Here is a 17,027-nt window from a genome sequence, read left to right as displayed (position 1 = left end):
ATTGGGAAGCAAACAGAGAAAACCACATAGTGGGGGACGGTAACTCTATTTGAAACAAAGTAAAACCAGTCCCTCTGACATTCGCCACAACCGACTCAGGGTCCCAGTCGCCTTCCGGGTTCTGCGCGCCCCGTGGGGGCGGGGGCCGGAAGGGCGCGGCCCGGGCCGGAGCGGGTGGGGCCGGGGGCGTGTTCTAGAGGAGGCGGAGACAAGATGGCCGCCCAGAGCGCTTGGAGGACCTAAGAGGCGGTGGCCGGGGCCACGCCCCGGGCGGGAGGGCCGCTCTGTGCGCGCCCGCTCTATGATGCTTGCGCGCGTCCCCCGCGCGCCGCGCTGCGGGCGGGGCGGGTCTCCGGGATTCCAAGGGCTCGGTTACGGAAGAAGCGCAGCGCCGGCTGGGGAGGGGGCTGGATGCGCGCGCACCCGGGGGGAGGCCGCTGCTGCCCGGAGCAGGAGGAGGGGGAGAGCGCGGCGGGCGGCAGCGGCGCTGGCGGCGACTCCGCCATAGAGCAGGGGGGCCAGGGCAGCGCGCTCGCCCCGTCCCCGGTGAGCAGCGTGCGCAGGGAAGGCGCTCGGGGCGGCGGCCGTGGCCGGGGGCGGTGGAAGCAGGCGGGCCGGGGCGGCGGCGTCTGTGGCCGTGGCCGGGGCCGGGGCCGTGGCCGGGGACGGGGCCGGGGCCGGGGCCGGGGCCGCGGCCGTCCCCCGAGCGGCGGCAGCGGCCTTGGCGGCGACGGCGGCGGCTGCGGCGGCAGCAGCGGTGGCGGCGGCGCCCCCCGGCGGGAGCCGGTCCCTTTCCCGTCGGGGAGCGCGGGGCCGGGGCCCAGGGGACCCCGGGCCACGGAGAGCGGGAAGAGGATGGACTGCCCGGCCCTCCCCCCCGGATGGAAGAAGGAGGAAGTGATCCGAAAATCTGGGCTCAGTGCCGGCAAGAGCGATGTCTACTACTTCAGGTACCGCCCTGGGGGCGGGGAGGGGGCAACGGGGTCAGGCCGGGGTCAGGGGTCAAGAGGTGACCTGGGCAGGGGATGTCAAGATGAGAGCAGGGGCCCAAGGGAAGTGGTAAAGACAGGCTGGCCCTGTAGTAGAAGGTGCCTGAGACCTTGGGTGAGAGTTGACCCCAGGGCAGTGACAGGCACAGTGTCTGAATGGTGAGAGCCCAGAGGAGAGCGTCTTATGTTGAAGGTGTTGGCGAAAATGGTTTGCCAAGAAAGGGTTACTCTGGCAGGGCTGATTAGTCCACTGAAGGGTTAAAAGAAGGTGTAATTCATCGAAGCTATAAAACCCAGTCACTGTTGGCATCTGTCCCAGCCTGTCCCAGATTCATCATCACAAGAGTGTTTAATCATGCACATGTGGAAGAATTAGCAATCTATGGTAACAAAGTTTCAGTTACTTTGTGGCATCCAGGAAAGTTTCATATAAAGTAGCCATTTGGAATGCCTGAAGTTTCTTGAAACTCTCTTGGTGTTGCAGAACTTACTCTCTTGAAAACTGAAACACTAAATAAGTTGTTAGACTTATAAACCACAGTTTGTCCCCCAGGGGACATTTGGCAATGTCTGGGGATATTTTTGGTTGTCACACCTTGGAAGGGGGTGCTACTGGCATCTACTGGGTAGAGGTGAGGGATGCTGCTAAGTATTCCGCAATAACACAGGACAGTCCCCGCAACAAAGAATTATCTGGCCCAAAATGTCACCAGTGCTGAGGTTGAGAAATCTTGGTCTAAATGATTCACGGTTTTCAGCTTGATGTGGTCTTGCAGTCTTGTGATCATGCTGTCCGTCTCATTAGTTTGGATGACCCAGTAAGCTCAGGAGAGCATCTGAGGCTTTTGATATCAGTGAAATTTTCTTATCGACAAATTTACTAGCTTTTCTTATAAATCATTCTATTTATAGAAGAGAATATAAATATGTGTTATATTCAGTGGCTTGGAGGGCCGAATCACTTTTCAGGGAATTTATTTGGGTGTTAGAGACAGTTGTTGTCAGCCATGTAGCCACTGGAATAAGGTTATGAAGGATTTCCTTTCTTCCAACATCAAGTAGGTTATTAATACATTACCTCTGGAAAATGTGTTTGTATGTATATGTATACACACAGCACAGTGTTTATGAATTGAGAATACTCTTTAATAGATCTAAAAGGTTAAAAAGTATACATACGTGTGTATGTGTACATACATGCATACATATGCACATACAAGAATATGATCACTAATGGTCTAACATGTAAATATGAACGTATTCCTGATGGTTGCTTAAGTATATGGATGAGTAGTTTCAGTAAACTGATTTCACTTTTTCAAGTAAAAAAATAAAATGAAAGTGGTGTTCGTTAGAACTTATTTTATCTCTTGATCTGAGACCGCTCAGCTTGAAATCTTAAATGATAAAATGAAAAACTTATGTTAAGCATACAAAGGTGGTTATCTTGTTTTCTGTTTCCTCATCCTTAAATTTACTTCAGTGATGCTAAGAAAGTTATTGTGGAACAAATGGTTCCTCCTCTCAAGTTCACTTCTGTTATTGCTATTCACAGTTCATTTTGCATATTTTTTAATGAACAGCTCCTGTTTTCTCAGGTGTATGCATAACCTTTTTCTGTTTACTCTGTATTGATGTCTTATAGGGAGTTACATTTGATAGGAATATTCTGTGTCTGGGATTGAACTCCTTGAGGAATAGGTGACTAGTGTATTCTCAGTAGAGCATCTTAAACATTGAGTTTCACTCCTTATGGCATTTCTCCTGGGGTATGTTTTGTTTGGTTTTGAGGTGACGTATTTCTTCAAACTAACTTCGTAATTGCAAAGCTTTTTTTTTGTTGCTTTCTTTGCGATAGCTGGAATAGTTGTTTCAAAAAGACAGATTGCTGTGGGACTCATTCTGATTTGTGGTCACTTACTGTTTTTTTGAATGCATTGTAATTTCTTTTGATGTCAACTTTTTTATGCAAACTCAATAGATATTTTGTGGTAGAGAAACTGATAGAATCAATTTAAAACAAACTTTCTAAACAAATTCTTCAGACAAATCACAACAGTATAGTGATAATTACTCTCTAAAATTAGTCTTTTTATGAGACAGTGCAACATCGTTTGCTTTTTACTTGTTTATGTAAAATGAAAGGACACATAGAACAGATTTGTGCCACATGTGCTTAATTCAGGGCTGGAAGGATGTTGTATGTTGTTTGTGGACTACCTATAAAGTGTTAGTTGCTATCCAGTGTTGATTTCCTTCTGAGAGGTTACATGCTGAGGCAGGAGGACACATGTAGCATGATGTGATACTTGTGATACAGCAGTTACTCTGACTTTGACTTTTGTTTTCAGTGATGAATGATGGAGGTCACCTACCCGTAGTAAAGGTGAACACGTTATTTTTCGATCTGCAGTGTCACTGCTTTGCATATTAGCATCCCGAAATATGCCCCACCCGTTAAAAACCACTAGCTCACAAAACACCAGCCATATCTGTTAATAGATGGGTGAAGAGTTGACTCTCCTTTTGGTAATGTGAACACCTGCACCCGGTTGTTCACACGATTCTAATAACGCTAACTCCTGAATTAGCCTGCCCCTGGGGAGATTAGTTTAAATAAATCTGTGTCTGTTAACGTAGGGTGTGTCTTACACTTATTAATTGGACTTAAATTAAGCTCATGGAGAAAGCCTCAAATTTTGGTAGAATGGTATTTTGACTGTTTCCTGAGACTGCCAAGTTCTAATAGGAAGGCGTGCCTCTGGTTGCCAGTTAAACAATATAATTATGCCTTCTGTCAGGATTACTGATAGTATTGTGGCAGTTCTTATATTATTGTCTAAAGTTTGTTTTTAGAAAGGGTGTGGCTTGGTAAAGTACTAGATCCATTGGTATAGTTTCTGAAAAAGTTTGTTGGCATCATATGAATCTATTATTTGAACAGTAATTTTCTAACTAGTCTACTTCACTCCTGTCATTTCCAGTTTTTAGTTCCCTTCACTTGCAGATTGATATTTTTGAAGTATTATTTTCCTCTACACAGGAACCTTTTGTAGCTATTGCGTGCCTTTTGTTTTTTTATCAACTCTAAACTTGTTGGGTTCTAGACTTTTGGTTGTAACTGGACTAAAGACCTGGGAGTCATACTAACCTTTTACTGCTGCTGCCATAAAATATCATCTGGTTGGATATTGGAAACAGAATAGTAAACAGTTTTAACTCTTTCATCAAAATTATGATGCATTGGTACCTGATGATTTCTCTGGAAAAAAAAGATAAAATGGAACCAGAGAACAATTAAAATAAAGGGAGCAGGTGCATGAAAAGAGACTAAAAAGATTTCACCTTGATCTAGAAAGAAGACTCAGAGGCAATATAATGGAGGTCTAGAAAATCCAGAATCATGAGTGATATGGTAAAAGCAGGAGTCTCTAGGGAAGGCAGCAGAGGACAGGGGTTAAGAGGTCTGGAGTTGGTATTCTGACTCTGCACTTACCAGTGGTGCAGCCTGAGCATGTTGCTTATACTTCCCAGTGCTGTGCTTTCCCCATTTGTAAAGTGGATATGATTGTACCTGTACCTCATAGTGTTATAAGGATTCAGTTCCAGAACAGTAAAATAAATACCTAGATCTCTTGAAGCTTTATATTTTTAAAGACTAATTAAGAAAAACAATTCGTGAAATAACGCAAGTTGTTATGGGCTGAACATATAAATAGGTTTTAAAAAACGTATAGGGGGCTGGCCCGGTGGCATAGTGGTGAAGTTCAGGTGCTCTGCTTTGGCACTCCAGGGTTCATGGGTTTGGATCCTGGGCGTGGACCTTCACGTCACGCATCAAGCTATGTTGTGGCAGTGTCCCATGTACTAAATAGAAGAAGATTGGGAACAGATGTTAGCTCAGGGCCAGTCTTCCTCACCAAAAAACAAACAAAGAAAACATAGGTATATCCCATTATCCCATTTGTTACTAAGGGCTGGTATGGTGCCTTGAGGGCATGGATTCTGAATCACTGAGGATGCCAAAGGTCAACCAGACCTGTTCTCTCCCCCGCCTTTTTTTTTGTCTTAAAAAAAACAGACTCTCACATGTAGTCTTGTGGGAAAAAACTAGCTGAAGGGACCAGCGGAGAGATCCATTGTCACAGTTCTTAAATATTAAAATCTCTTTGGCTTCAGTAAACTGGCCTTCCCCTAAATTTTTCTTTCTGGTCATCTCTGTGGTGTTAAACCTGTCCCCTGTTTTACTTTCATGTTCATTTCCTTAGAACCTGTGGCTTTCTCACATACCTGTCTTCCTTCCCCCTAGGCACAGTGCTGAACACACGGATGCTAAATTTGTGTTTACCGATTGATATGACACTTAAAATTTTGTCAAACAAGTCTTAAATGACTTCTTAGGTGTTGCTTTGTATTACCTGTGGTGTTGTGCTGGGATCAAATTGGTTGAGATATTTTATTAAATCCAAACATTTTCACGTTTCTGACTTTCATCATTAATGCTGAGGGTCTTATAGAACGAAGAAAGCTTTTATCTTTTTGAATGTTAGAGATATAGCAAAGTGGCAAATAAGATGGGTGCATATCAGAGATATGTTAAAAATATAGGTATTTATATATATATCAAGATGAAAATATAGAAAAACATCTCGGTGCTCATAGTGCACAGACACAAGTAAGAAATCAACGTTTGAATTTTGTTGACTGTATAGTATATAGTATGGGATCTTTTGTACCTTTATGCTATGTGTATTCTATGTTACAGCTCTCATAATTTTGGCAGCTGTTAGTATTATTTTGCTAAATGCTTTACATGTATTACCTTATTGGATCCTTATAACCCTATAAACCATGGGTACAATTATCTCCATTTAATAAACAGGGAGTTAGGACAGGGATGTTAAATAAGACATTAGAATCCTGATGCAGGTGGCTTAACCCGGGAACTCTTAACCACCCTGCTCTGCTGCCTCAAATAGAGATCCTTACTGTATTCTCAAATATTGCAGCATCTCATGCCTGATCTACTATGTTGAGCTTGGTGTGCCACTGGGATAATGTAATTGTTCACTATTATGCTTGCATCCTGAAGTTGACAAAAGGTAAATTTTCAATCCTATTTCGTAGTGAAGCCATTGTACCAAAAGATGATCTTCCAGCTCTATGTAATATTTGAGGAAAAGTTGAAAAACTGTGGTAAGTTAACATAATTAAAGCAGTTTTATTCTAGGTAATAGAAGTGATCATTTTGTTTAGAAATGTTTACCCCTTCTTTGCCCCCCCCCCCTTTGCTACATGTTTAATGTATGATTGACCCTTTTGTTTCTCAGATATTCAGATAGGCAACACGTTCCCCAAGGTGCGAGCTTAGGTCGTCTTCATTTTGAAAGCTTTCACTTAAATTAGAAGAAATCAAATTGTAACTTGCAGGCTAAATGTAGCTTATGAGATAGTTTTAGGTGGTTCCTGCAGAAAGCTCAGATGCTTCTTTCAGAGTTGAGATAGAGTTGAAATGGTACCCTACAGACCACTTTAAAAAAAAAAAATCTCTAGTTGGAGAGAGGAAAGAAATGCAGTATTTATTAGATGCTTATTGCATAATTGAACGTTTGACTTGCTTTTAGTCTTTTTTCTTGTTATTGCCTGATTGAAGCCTGGATCCAGAAACAAAAGATGTCTAGGTATGGTGAAAATTGTGCCCTGGTTGGTAATTCTCCCTCATCTGTACTATCACATCTTTTTGTGACGTGCTAGAGGAATTTTTGTTAAGGTGCAACATTGCCATCTGTTCTGCATCTGATTTTTAGAATCTGACATGCAAAGTCTCACCTGCCAGAACACCCACAATACCTGTAACAGAGGAAATACACAGCCCAAGAGGAACTGATACACATACATGCTAAAAGTAATCTCCAACAGAAATTGATAGATGATTTTTTCAGGTTGCTTTTAAAATTTCATTTGTTGAGATATAGTCATAATTTACTTTTTCATCATTTAGTTTTAATTAATGGAACAGAAGCAGGTGATTTGCAAAGGAGGTGATGCTTTTTTTGTTTTTGTTCTTTTTTAGATTTTATAGTGGGACTAGTAGAAATTAATAACCTTTTAGCCTGTGTTTGAGGTCTTCTCAGACCTGCATGATGAATTAGAAATAAATCATCAACTCTTATTTCATGGATTTACTGTTTGGCTTGGAATATCAATACCCTTGGCAGCTCTTGTTTATTGATCTTTTATTGCTGTTTGCCATTTCCAGTAAGAAATGATTAGGCAAATTATAAAATGAAGTTTTACTTAATTTCATCAGAACTTTTAAAAACTAAAACTTCCCAAGGAAGGAGAATAAAAGTATGAAATAGAATGAAATTTGAATAATATCTGTGGATCATAGGATTTTGCCTCATCTTATTAGAATATGAATTCAGACTCATTTGGGAACTTGGCTACATAAGCTGTATGTGAATATAAATATTAGTAAATATAATTTAAACTTAGATTTTAAAATTGAGTACTTAGCATTTGTCAGGAACAATTATGAATGATTTACAAATGTGAGGAAGAAGAACATCATCTTCTAAAGATATTCTTTTCTGGGGCCGGCCCAATGGTGCAGTGGTTAAGTTCGCACATTCCGCTTCAGTGGCCCAGGGTTCGCCGGTTCAGATCCTGGGTGCGGACATGGCACCGCTTGGCAAGCCATGCTGTGGTAGGCGTCCCACATATAAAGTAGAGGAAGATGGTCACGGATGTTAGCTCAGGGCCAGTCTTCCTCAGCAAAGAAAGGAGGATTGGCAGCAGTTAGCTCAGGGCTAATCTTCCTCCAAAAAAAAAAAAAAGGTAGTCTTTTCCTTGTTCTTTTTATACTGGAAGAATCCATAGATTAAAGCAAGGATGAATGACCTTAAAATTCTTTTTAACATGTATGCAGTGATGTATGCATCTCTTTAAAAAGGCCCCTAGCAGAAATGGGCAACTCCTATGGCATTTTGAGAATACTTCTGTTAACCTTTTCTGTATTTGCTGTGATAGGTAATTGGCAAGTGTTGCTGACCACCAGATTCTGAACCTCCACAAGGGCAGGGCCTGAGTCTGATTCATTTTTGAATCTTCAGTATCCAGCACAGTCCTTGGTATATGGAAGGCTCTTAATAATTGCTTGCTGAATGAAGCAAATGGTTAATACATTTTTCTATTAAGTGATCCAGAAAAACTTCTGGTTAATGCTGGCTGTTAAAGGCCTGCACTATAGAGGCAGTCTTGTGTCCCCTACTCAGTATCACGCCTTGTGCTCTGTCAGGTATCCAAGTATTGAATGGCTCAGTAAGTGTTCTCAGTTTTCCTTAAACTTATATGTGTTTAGTGTTGGTGTATACATTATATATAGATTTTTAGACCTAAGGGGGTCTACAGAACTTTTGATTCCATTTTTAATGTTTAAAAAAATCCTTTTATCCTGTGCTTTAAAAAAGCACCATCAAAAATTGCTTTTGTATCATCTTGGAAGGATAATATGTTTCTACCTACTTTTAACAAATGAATTATTTCTTTGTACTATAACTGTGAAGCTGTTTGTCAAAGTATCTTGGTCGGAAGTAGTCTACAATAAAAAATAGTATAAAAATAATATCAACGTGGACATACAAAATACATGTTGCAACTTTTTTCTTTCTTTCTTTTTTTTTTTTTGAGGAATATTAGGCCTCAGCTAACTGCTGCCAATCCTCCTCTTTTCGCTGAGGAAGACTGGCCCTGAGCTAACATCCATGCCCATCTTCCTCTACTTTAGATGTGGGACGCCTCCCACAGCATGGCATGCCAAGTGGTGCCATGTCTGCACCCGGGATCCGAACTGATGAACCCTGGGCCGCTGAGAAGCAGAACGTGTGCACTTAACTGCTGTGCTACCGGGCTGGCCCTGCAACTTTTTACTATTAGGTTTTACAGTCATAAACTTAACCTGTCAGATTACCATAGCAGTTTCTAAATGTTTTCTCTTTGCTTCTGTACTTATAAGAAAACCAGTAAGTCTGTTCATAGACCACACGTGCATAGCACTGGTTTAGACTAAGAAAGGGGACTTTTGAGTCAGAAGATTGGGACTTGAATTTCGAATCTTGCTTTAGTGTTTTAACTTGGACAGATTTTTAAGCTTCTGTAAGCCTCTGATTCTTCAAATATAAACTGAGAGTAAGAATTCTACCTCATGGAACTTTTTGAGATTAAGTGAAAATACATGTAAGGCATTTGGCATGCAGTAGATTGTCAGTAGATTAATAAAATGTTAGTTTCTTTCTTTTCACTTAATTAAGCAACATAAGTAGACGCGTGTGTTTGTGAATATTGTGAAGCGTCACAATATTTTGCTGTATTTTGAAATGTAATTAGGGCAGACCTTAGGTTATACATGTTCACTGGGGCTTTTAAAATTACTCCATTTTCTCCACTGATTTTAAAGTAACCTGTGCTCACTGTGGAAAATGGGGAAAATATAGGAGAGTATATAAAGAGAAATGACAATCATTATTATATTCCCAAAGAGAATCATTGCTAATATTCTGACACATTGCCTTCCATTCTGTTTTTTGGATATATTTGTCTGTGTGCGTGCATACGTGCATACACACAAGTGTGTATGTGTATATGTTCTTTTACTGTTTTTTTTTCTTCTCCCCAAAGCCCCAGTAGACAGTTGTATATTCTAGTTGTAAGTCCTTCTAGTTCTATGTGAGCTACCACGACAGCGTGGCTCCTGACAGACGAGTGGTATGGTTCCACAACTGGGAACTGAGCCTGGGCCACTGAGGCAGAGTGCACCGAACTTTAACCGCTAGGCCATCGGGCCTGGCTCTTATTCTTTTTCTACTGGAGGAATCCATAGATTAAAGCAAGGGTGAATGTCCTTAAAATTCTTTTTAACGTGTATGCAGTGATGAATGCATCTCTTTAAAAAGGCCTTTCCTGGAGGCTCCTAGCCTTTTTTTTAAAAAAAATATAGTCTGTTTTTTGGGTATACTTCTCTACCTATGTATTTTCTATTATGGAAAAGTTCAAACATATGCCAAAGCAAAAGTGGATAGAAAAGTGTAATGAATCCCCCATGTGCTCATGAGCCAGTTAACAATGATCAATTCCTGCCCAGTCTTGTTTCATCAGTATCCAGCCGCCTCCCCCACCCCCTCCCCACATTATGTTGTGAAATAATTCTCAAGACATATTTAATTTCTGACATTTCCACAGCAAGTGTCCAGTCCCCAATTCAGCTAAAATAACCAGTGTTTTTCCTTTTTCCTCCCTCAGAAACTGAGTGCCTTAAGGCAGTGGGATAAGATTAAGTAGAATTCTGCATTCATTCATTTTTTATTTTTTAGTGGCTCGCCCTGGCTTTTAATTTTTTCTTAACCATGATATAGAGATCACACAGTTTGCCACCAGTAATATATTGTTTGTATGTAATTTTTGTTACATAAATACTAGTTAATGGAATGAGGATGATTGGTACAGAATGTGACTTATACTTAAGGTCTTTTGTACCATTTAAAATTGTGTGATGATTCCTTAAACATTTATCTTGAGGGAGAAGGTGGAATGCTGTCATGTTTTATCAGTAGCTAAATTGTAAATAAATTTTTTTCCTTATTGATACTTTAAAAATAATTCTCCATCCCCACCCCCACCCAAGTGCTAAGAAAATTATTTAATGCTCAGAGTTACTTTCCTAAACTCTTCATATTTTTAAAAAGTACTTTCCAACTTTCAGGGGAAATATTCAGCTTACACATTTATTTATTTATTTATTTATTTATTTATTTATTTTATTGAGTTAATGATGGGTTACAATCTTGTGAAATTTCAGTTGTACATTAATGTTTGTCATTCGTGTTGTAGGTGCACCACTTAACCCTTTGTGCCCACCCCCGACCCCACCTTTCCCCTGGTATCCACTAAACTGTTCTTAGTCCATAATTTTAAATTCCTCATATGAGTGGAGTCATACACAGTTTATCCTTCTCTCTCTGGCTTATTTCACTTAACGTAATTCCCTCAAGGTCCATCCAAGTTATTGCAAATGGAATGATTTTGTTCTGTTTTGCAGCTGAGTAGTATTCCATTGTATATATGTACCACATCTTCTTTATCCATTCGTCTGTTGATGGGCACTTAGGTTGCTTCCATGTCTTGGCTATTGTAAATAATGCTGCAATGAACATTGGGGTGCATAGGACTTTTGGGATTGCTGACTTCAAGCTCTTTGGATAAATACCCAGTAGTGGGATGGCTGGATTGTATGGTAGTTCTACTTTTAATTTTTTGAGGAATCTCCATACTGTTTTCCATATTGGCTGCACCAGTTTGCATTCCCACCAGCAGTGTATGAGGGTTCCTTTTTCTCCACAACCTCTCCAACATTTGTTACTATTAGTTTTAGATATTTTTGTCATTCTAACGGGTGTAAGGTGATATCTTAGTGTAGTTTTGATTTGCATTTCCCTGATGATCAGCGATGATGAGCATCTTTTCGTGTGCCTATTGGCCATCTGTATATCTTCTTTGGGGAAATGTCTGTTCATGTCTCCAGCCCATTTTTTGATTGGGTTGTTTGATTTTTTGTTGTTGAGTTGTGAGAGTTCTTTATATATTATGGATATTAAGCCTTTGTCAGATATATGACTTGCAAATATTTTTTCCCATTTAGTGGGTTGTTGTTTTGTTTCAATCCTGTTTTCATTTGCCTTGAAGAAGCTCTTTAGTCTGATGAAGTCCCATTTGTTTATTCTTTCTATTGTTTCCCTTCTCTGAGAAGGCTTGGTGTCCGAGAAGATCCTTTTAATACTGATGTCAAAGAGTGTACTGCCTACGTTTTCTTCCAGAAGCCTTATGGTTTCAGGTCTCACCTTTAGGTCTTTGATTCATTTTGAGTTTATTTTGGTGAATGGTGAAAAAGAATGGTCAATTTTCATTCTTCTACATGTGGCTTTCCAGTTTTCCCAGCACCATTTGTTGAAAAGACTTTCTTTTCTCCATTGTATGCCCTCTCAGCTTGCACACTTATAATGATTATGTTTTAAACATTTTTTTATAGAGATTTTCAACCATATATACAAAAGTAGAGAGAATCATGTAAAAAACTACCAAGTACCCAGGTCAACAATTGTCAATCTGATTTCATCCATACCCCATTCACTACCCCTGGCTCAGCCTTCATTATTTTGAAGCAAATCTGACATCATATCATTTCATTCATAAATAAGCACTTCACCATGCTATTTGTGAAGATATGATTTAAACTTGTGAAAGTTTTATAATGATACAGAGCTCAGTATTTCAAAACTAGAGTAAAAGAGATGCCAACAGGCAGTTCATGATTATTTGCCTGATACAGGCAGTAACTGCTGTAAGGTTCAGAGGGAGGAGACATTCCTATTACTTTGTTCTGTTAAGGCTTGTTGGAGCTATTAGGTGGATTGGTATTTCCGGGCTCTTGGTTGGGGTTAGAGACATGTGTTATGACCAGGTAAAAGATGTGGTTTGCAAAGGGCTGGAGAGGGAAACCATTCAGCCTGTTCAAAATAGAGTGAATAGGGGACTGGCCCTGTGGCCTAGTGGTTAAGTGTGGTGTGCTCCACTTCCATGGCCCAGGTTTGGTTCCCGAGCATGGACCTGCATCACTCATTGGTGGCCATGCTGTGGCAGTGACCCACATACAAAATACAGGAAGACTGGCACAGATGTTAGCTCAGGGGGAATCTTCCTCAGCAAAAAAAAAAAAGAGAAAGTGAATAAACTAATATGGCTGGAGCAAAAGTCACTGGGTAAGAGGAGTGGAAAGTGGGGTTGAAAAAGTTAAGAGGAAGTTAGATGAAAAAGGATCTCAAATGCAGGGCTAAGATGTTTGGCTCCCTTTTGCTCATGAATTAAAGTCCCCTGAAGGCTTTTAAACTGAACTGTGGCCACAGTGGTGTTTTAGGAAGAGCAGTCTGGATAGTTTAGACTGCAGAGAGACTGGCAAATAGAAAATTAGTTAGCCTATCATGGTGATTTAGACCTGAGGTGATGAAAAATGATTTAGGCAGCGGCAATGTAAATGGAAAGGAAGGATGGCTTCAAAGGTGATGATGAAGGAACTGGATTTAGTAACTGATCAGAGATGGAGATGTAGGTAAGAACAGGAGTGAGTACATAGATAAAATCTGCCAGGGACAAACTATGGAGGAGAGCTGAGGGTGGTCCATTTTAGGAAAGGCCTACATTTACAGGAGGGCAGGAGTTAAGGAAGGGGGAGTGGGGAGCTGACTTTGGATAGGTTTTTCTGTGTGTATGTCATGTAGCTTTGAAGCAATGGCATACATTCTTTAAATTAGTTAGTTTGGCAGTTTTCTGATTGTATGTTTTGTGCCTAAGTGCAAAAAGATAATTTTATTTCAGATTTTTAATCTCAGCTAAAATTTGATTTCTGGAGACGATTGTTATGTAAAGTTAGAGAAATCTTTCTTTTTCTTTCAATACTAACTCTCGTAACAGGTAAGCTTTAATATTTAAAGAGGTAGGAAAAAAGTTGATGTCTCTCTCTTTTTTTTTTAATCTCTGTTCGCCTTGGCTTTCTTTCCTTTTTTTTCTTTCTTTTTTTTTTTGTGAGGAAGATTGGCCCTGAGCTAACATCCATTTCCAGTCTTCCTCTTTTTTTAAAAATTCTTTTCCCCAAAGCCCCAGTACGTAGTTATGTACTCTAGTTTCAAGACATTCTAGTTCCTCCATGTGGGATGCCACCACAGCATGACTTGATCAGCAGTGTGTAGGTCTGCGCCTGGGACCTGAACTGGTAAACCCTGGGCCTCAAAGTGGAGCTCATGAACTTAACCACTCGGACATGGGGCCAGCCCCTTATGTTTCTTTATTCTCCAACTATTCCATTGCTGTAGCTTATAGAATTTTTAGTGTGGAGTTTTTTACTATTCCCCAAGAAGTACTTCCTAATGTTGTTGGAGAGCGACGCACCTCTGAAGATGCTCTTTAGCCATATAGCTGACCATCTGCTGCTCACAGGCCAGTTCATCCTACTCACACTGATTGTGCCACCCGCACAGTTCATCCTGTTAGAGACTGGGGTGAAGATACACTTGTTTGCTCAGACCTCTGGTCTTCTCATAATGGGTTAATAAATATCATGATCATCCATGTCACCAAAGTAACATGAAAAAGTATGTTGTTCTCTGTTAGAGGGGTGTTTTCAGAGTGCGGTTTCCCTTGCAGGCGGTAGGTCTTCAGAAGAGTACGTTTTATAACAGCCTGGCAGGGTGTGTTACAGTGGTCTGGCTCAGATAGTGAGGATTACTAGGTGAGTTTATAGAGTGACAAAAAAGGAATATCACTAAATTAAGGTGACCATAATTTAAGTATTTCTGGTATATCAATTAAATTTTTTAAGATTTGAAAGTCAGATGCCAAATAAAATTTCTTTCTTTTTGGTAATCTATAGTTAGAAACCTCTAAGATAGAGTTAGGTTTGAGGAGTGCTATGAACAGTTTAATCATAATGAAAGCAAGCAAAGACATAGTTCAAGTGATGGAATGTTCTCAAGTGAAGTGGAAAAATGTAACTCATGTTTTTGATTTTCACTTAATTATTACTTTGCTTCAGGGTCTTTAGCGTGTAGGAAAAGTTAAAGGTGAGATCACAAGTTGGTTCAGGGTTGGCATATCTAGGGGGCAGTTGATAGGGAATTTTTTTTTGTGGTTGAAAGTGAAATATTTCATTACTGGGATTAGAAGTAATCACTTTGGGCAGAGAAAACTGAAAATGACTAATATCCGTCAGTAGTCTACTAGAGTTAAAAAAATAAAGTAGTTTCCCTAAGTTACAATTTGATGCTTTTAGAATAAAAGCTTAGTCATGTTAAGTCCTGGTGTGTCTGAGACTGGAACCTGCAGCGGCCATCTTACAGGTCACACAGATGATAATTTAGTCACTCTGGGTAAGACCAGAGCTTAAGTGACGTACAGTCTTTTTGTTCTTCTAGCATTTACTTCCTCAGCCACTTCCAGGGTCATTTTGCCACTGTGCAGGTGGTCTGTATATGATGGGCAGAATTTCTGCTTGACCATTCCTTTGGGCCTTGTTCTTCTAGATGCTTTCCATCTCCTGCAGAAGAAAGTCCCTGGTCTTAAAACCCCCCGGGGGCAGCCAGGTTGACTCTCTTTAAAGCACCAAGCACACGCTGTAGCAGCTATGGAGAAGAGAATGGCTGTACCAGTATTCTGAAGGCACCAGTGTGTATGATGAGTGCTTATAGCTGTCCAGTACAGGTGCCTCACAGAATTCCATCTTTACCACACGAGGTAGTGATTGGGATGAGTAAGATCTGACTGGATACAGGTTGATATTCCAACTTTTTTTTTCAATATGCTAATAGCTGAAACTTGATTTCCACCTTCTTTCTTTGCTAATTTAGTTTGTCAGTAGAGTGTGTCAGACCTTTCTTAGAATAAATACTTCCCATTTGATTTTTAAAGTCACTAAACATAGGAACTATTTCAAGCCATTGTTAAATTGCTAATCTAGATCATAAACTATGCAATCACGTTTTGTGAGTATAGCCTTTTAATTGAATTCTTAAGTATTTAGATTTGCTTAATTTGGGGGAGGAGTATCTAAAACTGATGGATCTCTCTCTCGGAGTTTTGCTCCAGAGGAGAATGTTCCAGAGAGGCTCTAGTTTGTTTTCAGGTGCACTAGGCAACTGGTGTTTCACCTATTATGTAAAGAGCTCCTTATTGCAGGGTTAATTTGTGAAATTAAGTCAATGGATTCCTTCAGAAGTGACATTCTACTTGTCTGTAAGCTATATCCTCATAATGGTAGTGCTTATCTTTTTGGTAGAAGTTGCTACCTTAATATTTTCATCTTCTGGAATATCAGTCTTTTGAAACAAAGTCCACTCTTGAGCCCAGCTTTTTATTGCACTAATGAGATCTTTTTAGAGGGATATCTGATCAAGAATTGTCATTTTGTGGAGAGGTTGTTTTCATTTTTGGGGTGTATCAAATAGTTTATCAAAATCTTGTTTACCAGTAACTGGAATATCTGATTATAAGGACTCTATGACTATTCTGGCTTACTTAAAATTAATTGTGATTGTATAAGTGACGTAATAACAGAGAAATCTTTACCAGTTTTTCACATTAATTTGGGTCTTTTAGTAATACTTAATTTCATATGTAGTATAATAGATTAATTATGAAAATATTTTCCAGTTCAGTATTTTAAATTTCATGCAATATAACTTAAAAAAGCATAGAATTTACCATCCCATTGTGTCTTCAAATGAAAACCATATTCTTTACTATTCAACTGATAAAAATTTTTTTGTTCTCAGAAAGTTACTTTGTTCAGTGCTAGCCTTTATAAATCATGTTTGAGGTTTTTAAAAAGTGGCATTGTACTTTCTGGTCGTTTGACTCATCGAGGGAATGTATAGGAATTGTTATAATACGGTAGAATTGCAGGGATAGTGGAATTATTTCTGACGTGGATTGGAGAATCACAGACAGCTTCACAGAGGAGGTGACGTTTAAGCTGGGCTTGAAGAATTTAGTACGTGGTCTTATGACAGGCAAGATATTGCTTATGCTCATCCTTCCATCTGGAAAGACATGGTTGGAAGTCAAACCTGTGTATTTTGTCAACCTGTATATTTTGGAGACATTAAGTGTAGAATGTGGGGTGCCATGCTGGTGGGAAAAAGTCTGGAAAAGGAATATCTAAACAGATTGAAGGCTTGTGATGTGTTATTAAGGAGGTGAACCTGTTTTGTCAGCATTGAGGCATCTCTGAACATTTAGAACTTGGTACTGGATCTGTGGCTGGGGGCTGGGGCACTGAGCTTTGTATGTGGCCTTCTAGTTTCGATGATTAGGTGCGGGGTGGACAGCGGTGCCGTAACAGGGCAATGCAAGATCAGGTTTCGGGGAGGCAGTTTGCAGTCAGCAGAGCTGGGTGATTTGTGTTTTGGGCTGTATTGAGGATCACATTCTATTTCA

The 17,027-nt window shown here is 40.2% G+C and overlaps 1 protein-coding gene across 2 annotated transcripts in view; it reads left to right on the top strand.

The window, feature by feature from the left end:
* The first annotated feature begins 284 nt into the window (after positions 1–284).
* The window catches only part of MBD2 (methyl-CpG binding domain protein 2), a 73,712-nt gene continuing 56,969 nt past the window's right edge, over positions 285–17,027 (top strand). Inside the window, exon 1 of one of the 2 annotated variants that reach the window (XM_070275661.1) lies at positions 285–950. In XM_070275661.1, the coding sequence (XP_070131762.1) occupies positions 412–950 (539 nt within the window). In that variant the 5' untranslated portion in view covers positions 285–411. The remainder of the gene's footprint in view (positions 951–17,027) is intronic. The other variant, XM_014727722.3, reaches the window with a different exon arrangement.

The sequence above is a fragment of the Equus caballus genome, chromosome 8, assembly GCF_041296265.1.
Source record: "Equus caballus isolate H_3958 breed thoroughbred chromosome 8, TB-T2T, whole genome shotgun sequence".
Taxonomy (NCBI): Eukaryota; Metazoa; Chordata; class Mammalia; order Perissodactyla; family Equidae; genus Equus; species Equus caballus.
Note: the sequence above shows the minus strand (reverse complement) of the source record. Positions and strands in the feature narration are given on the sequence as shown.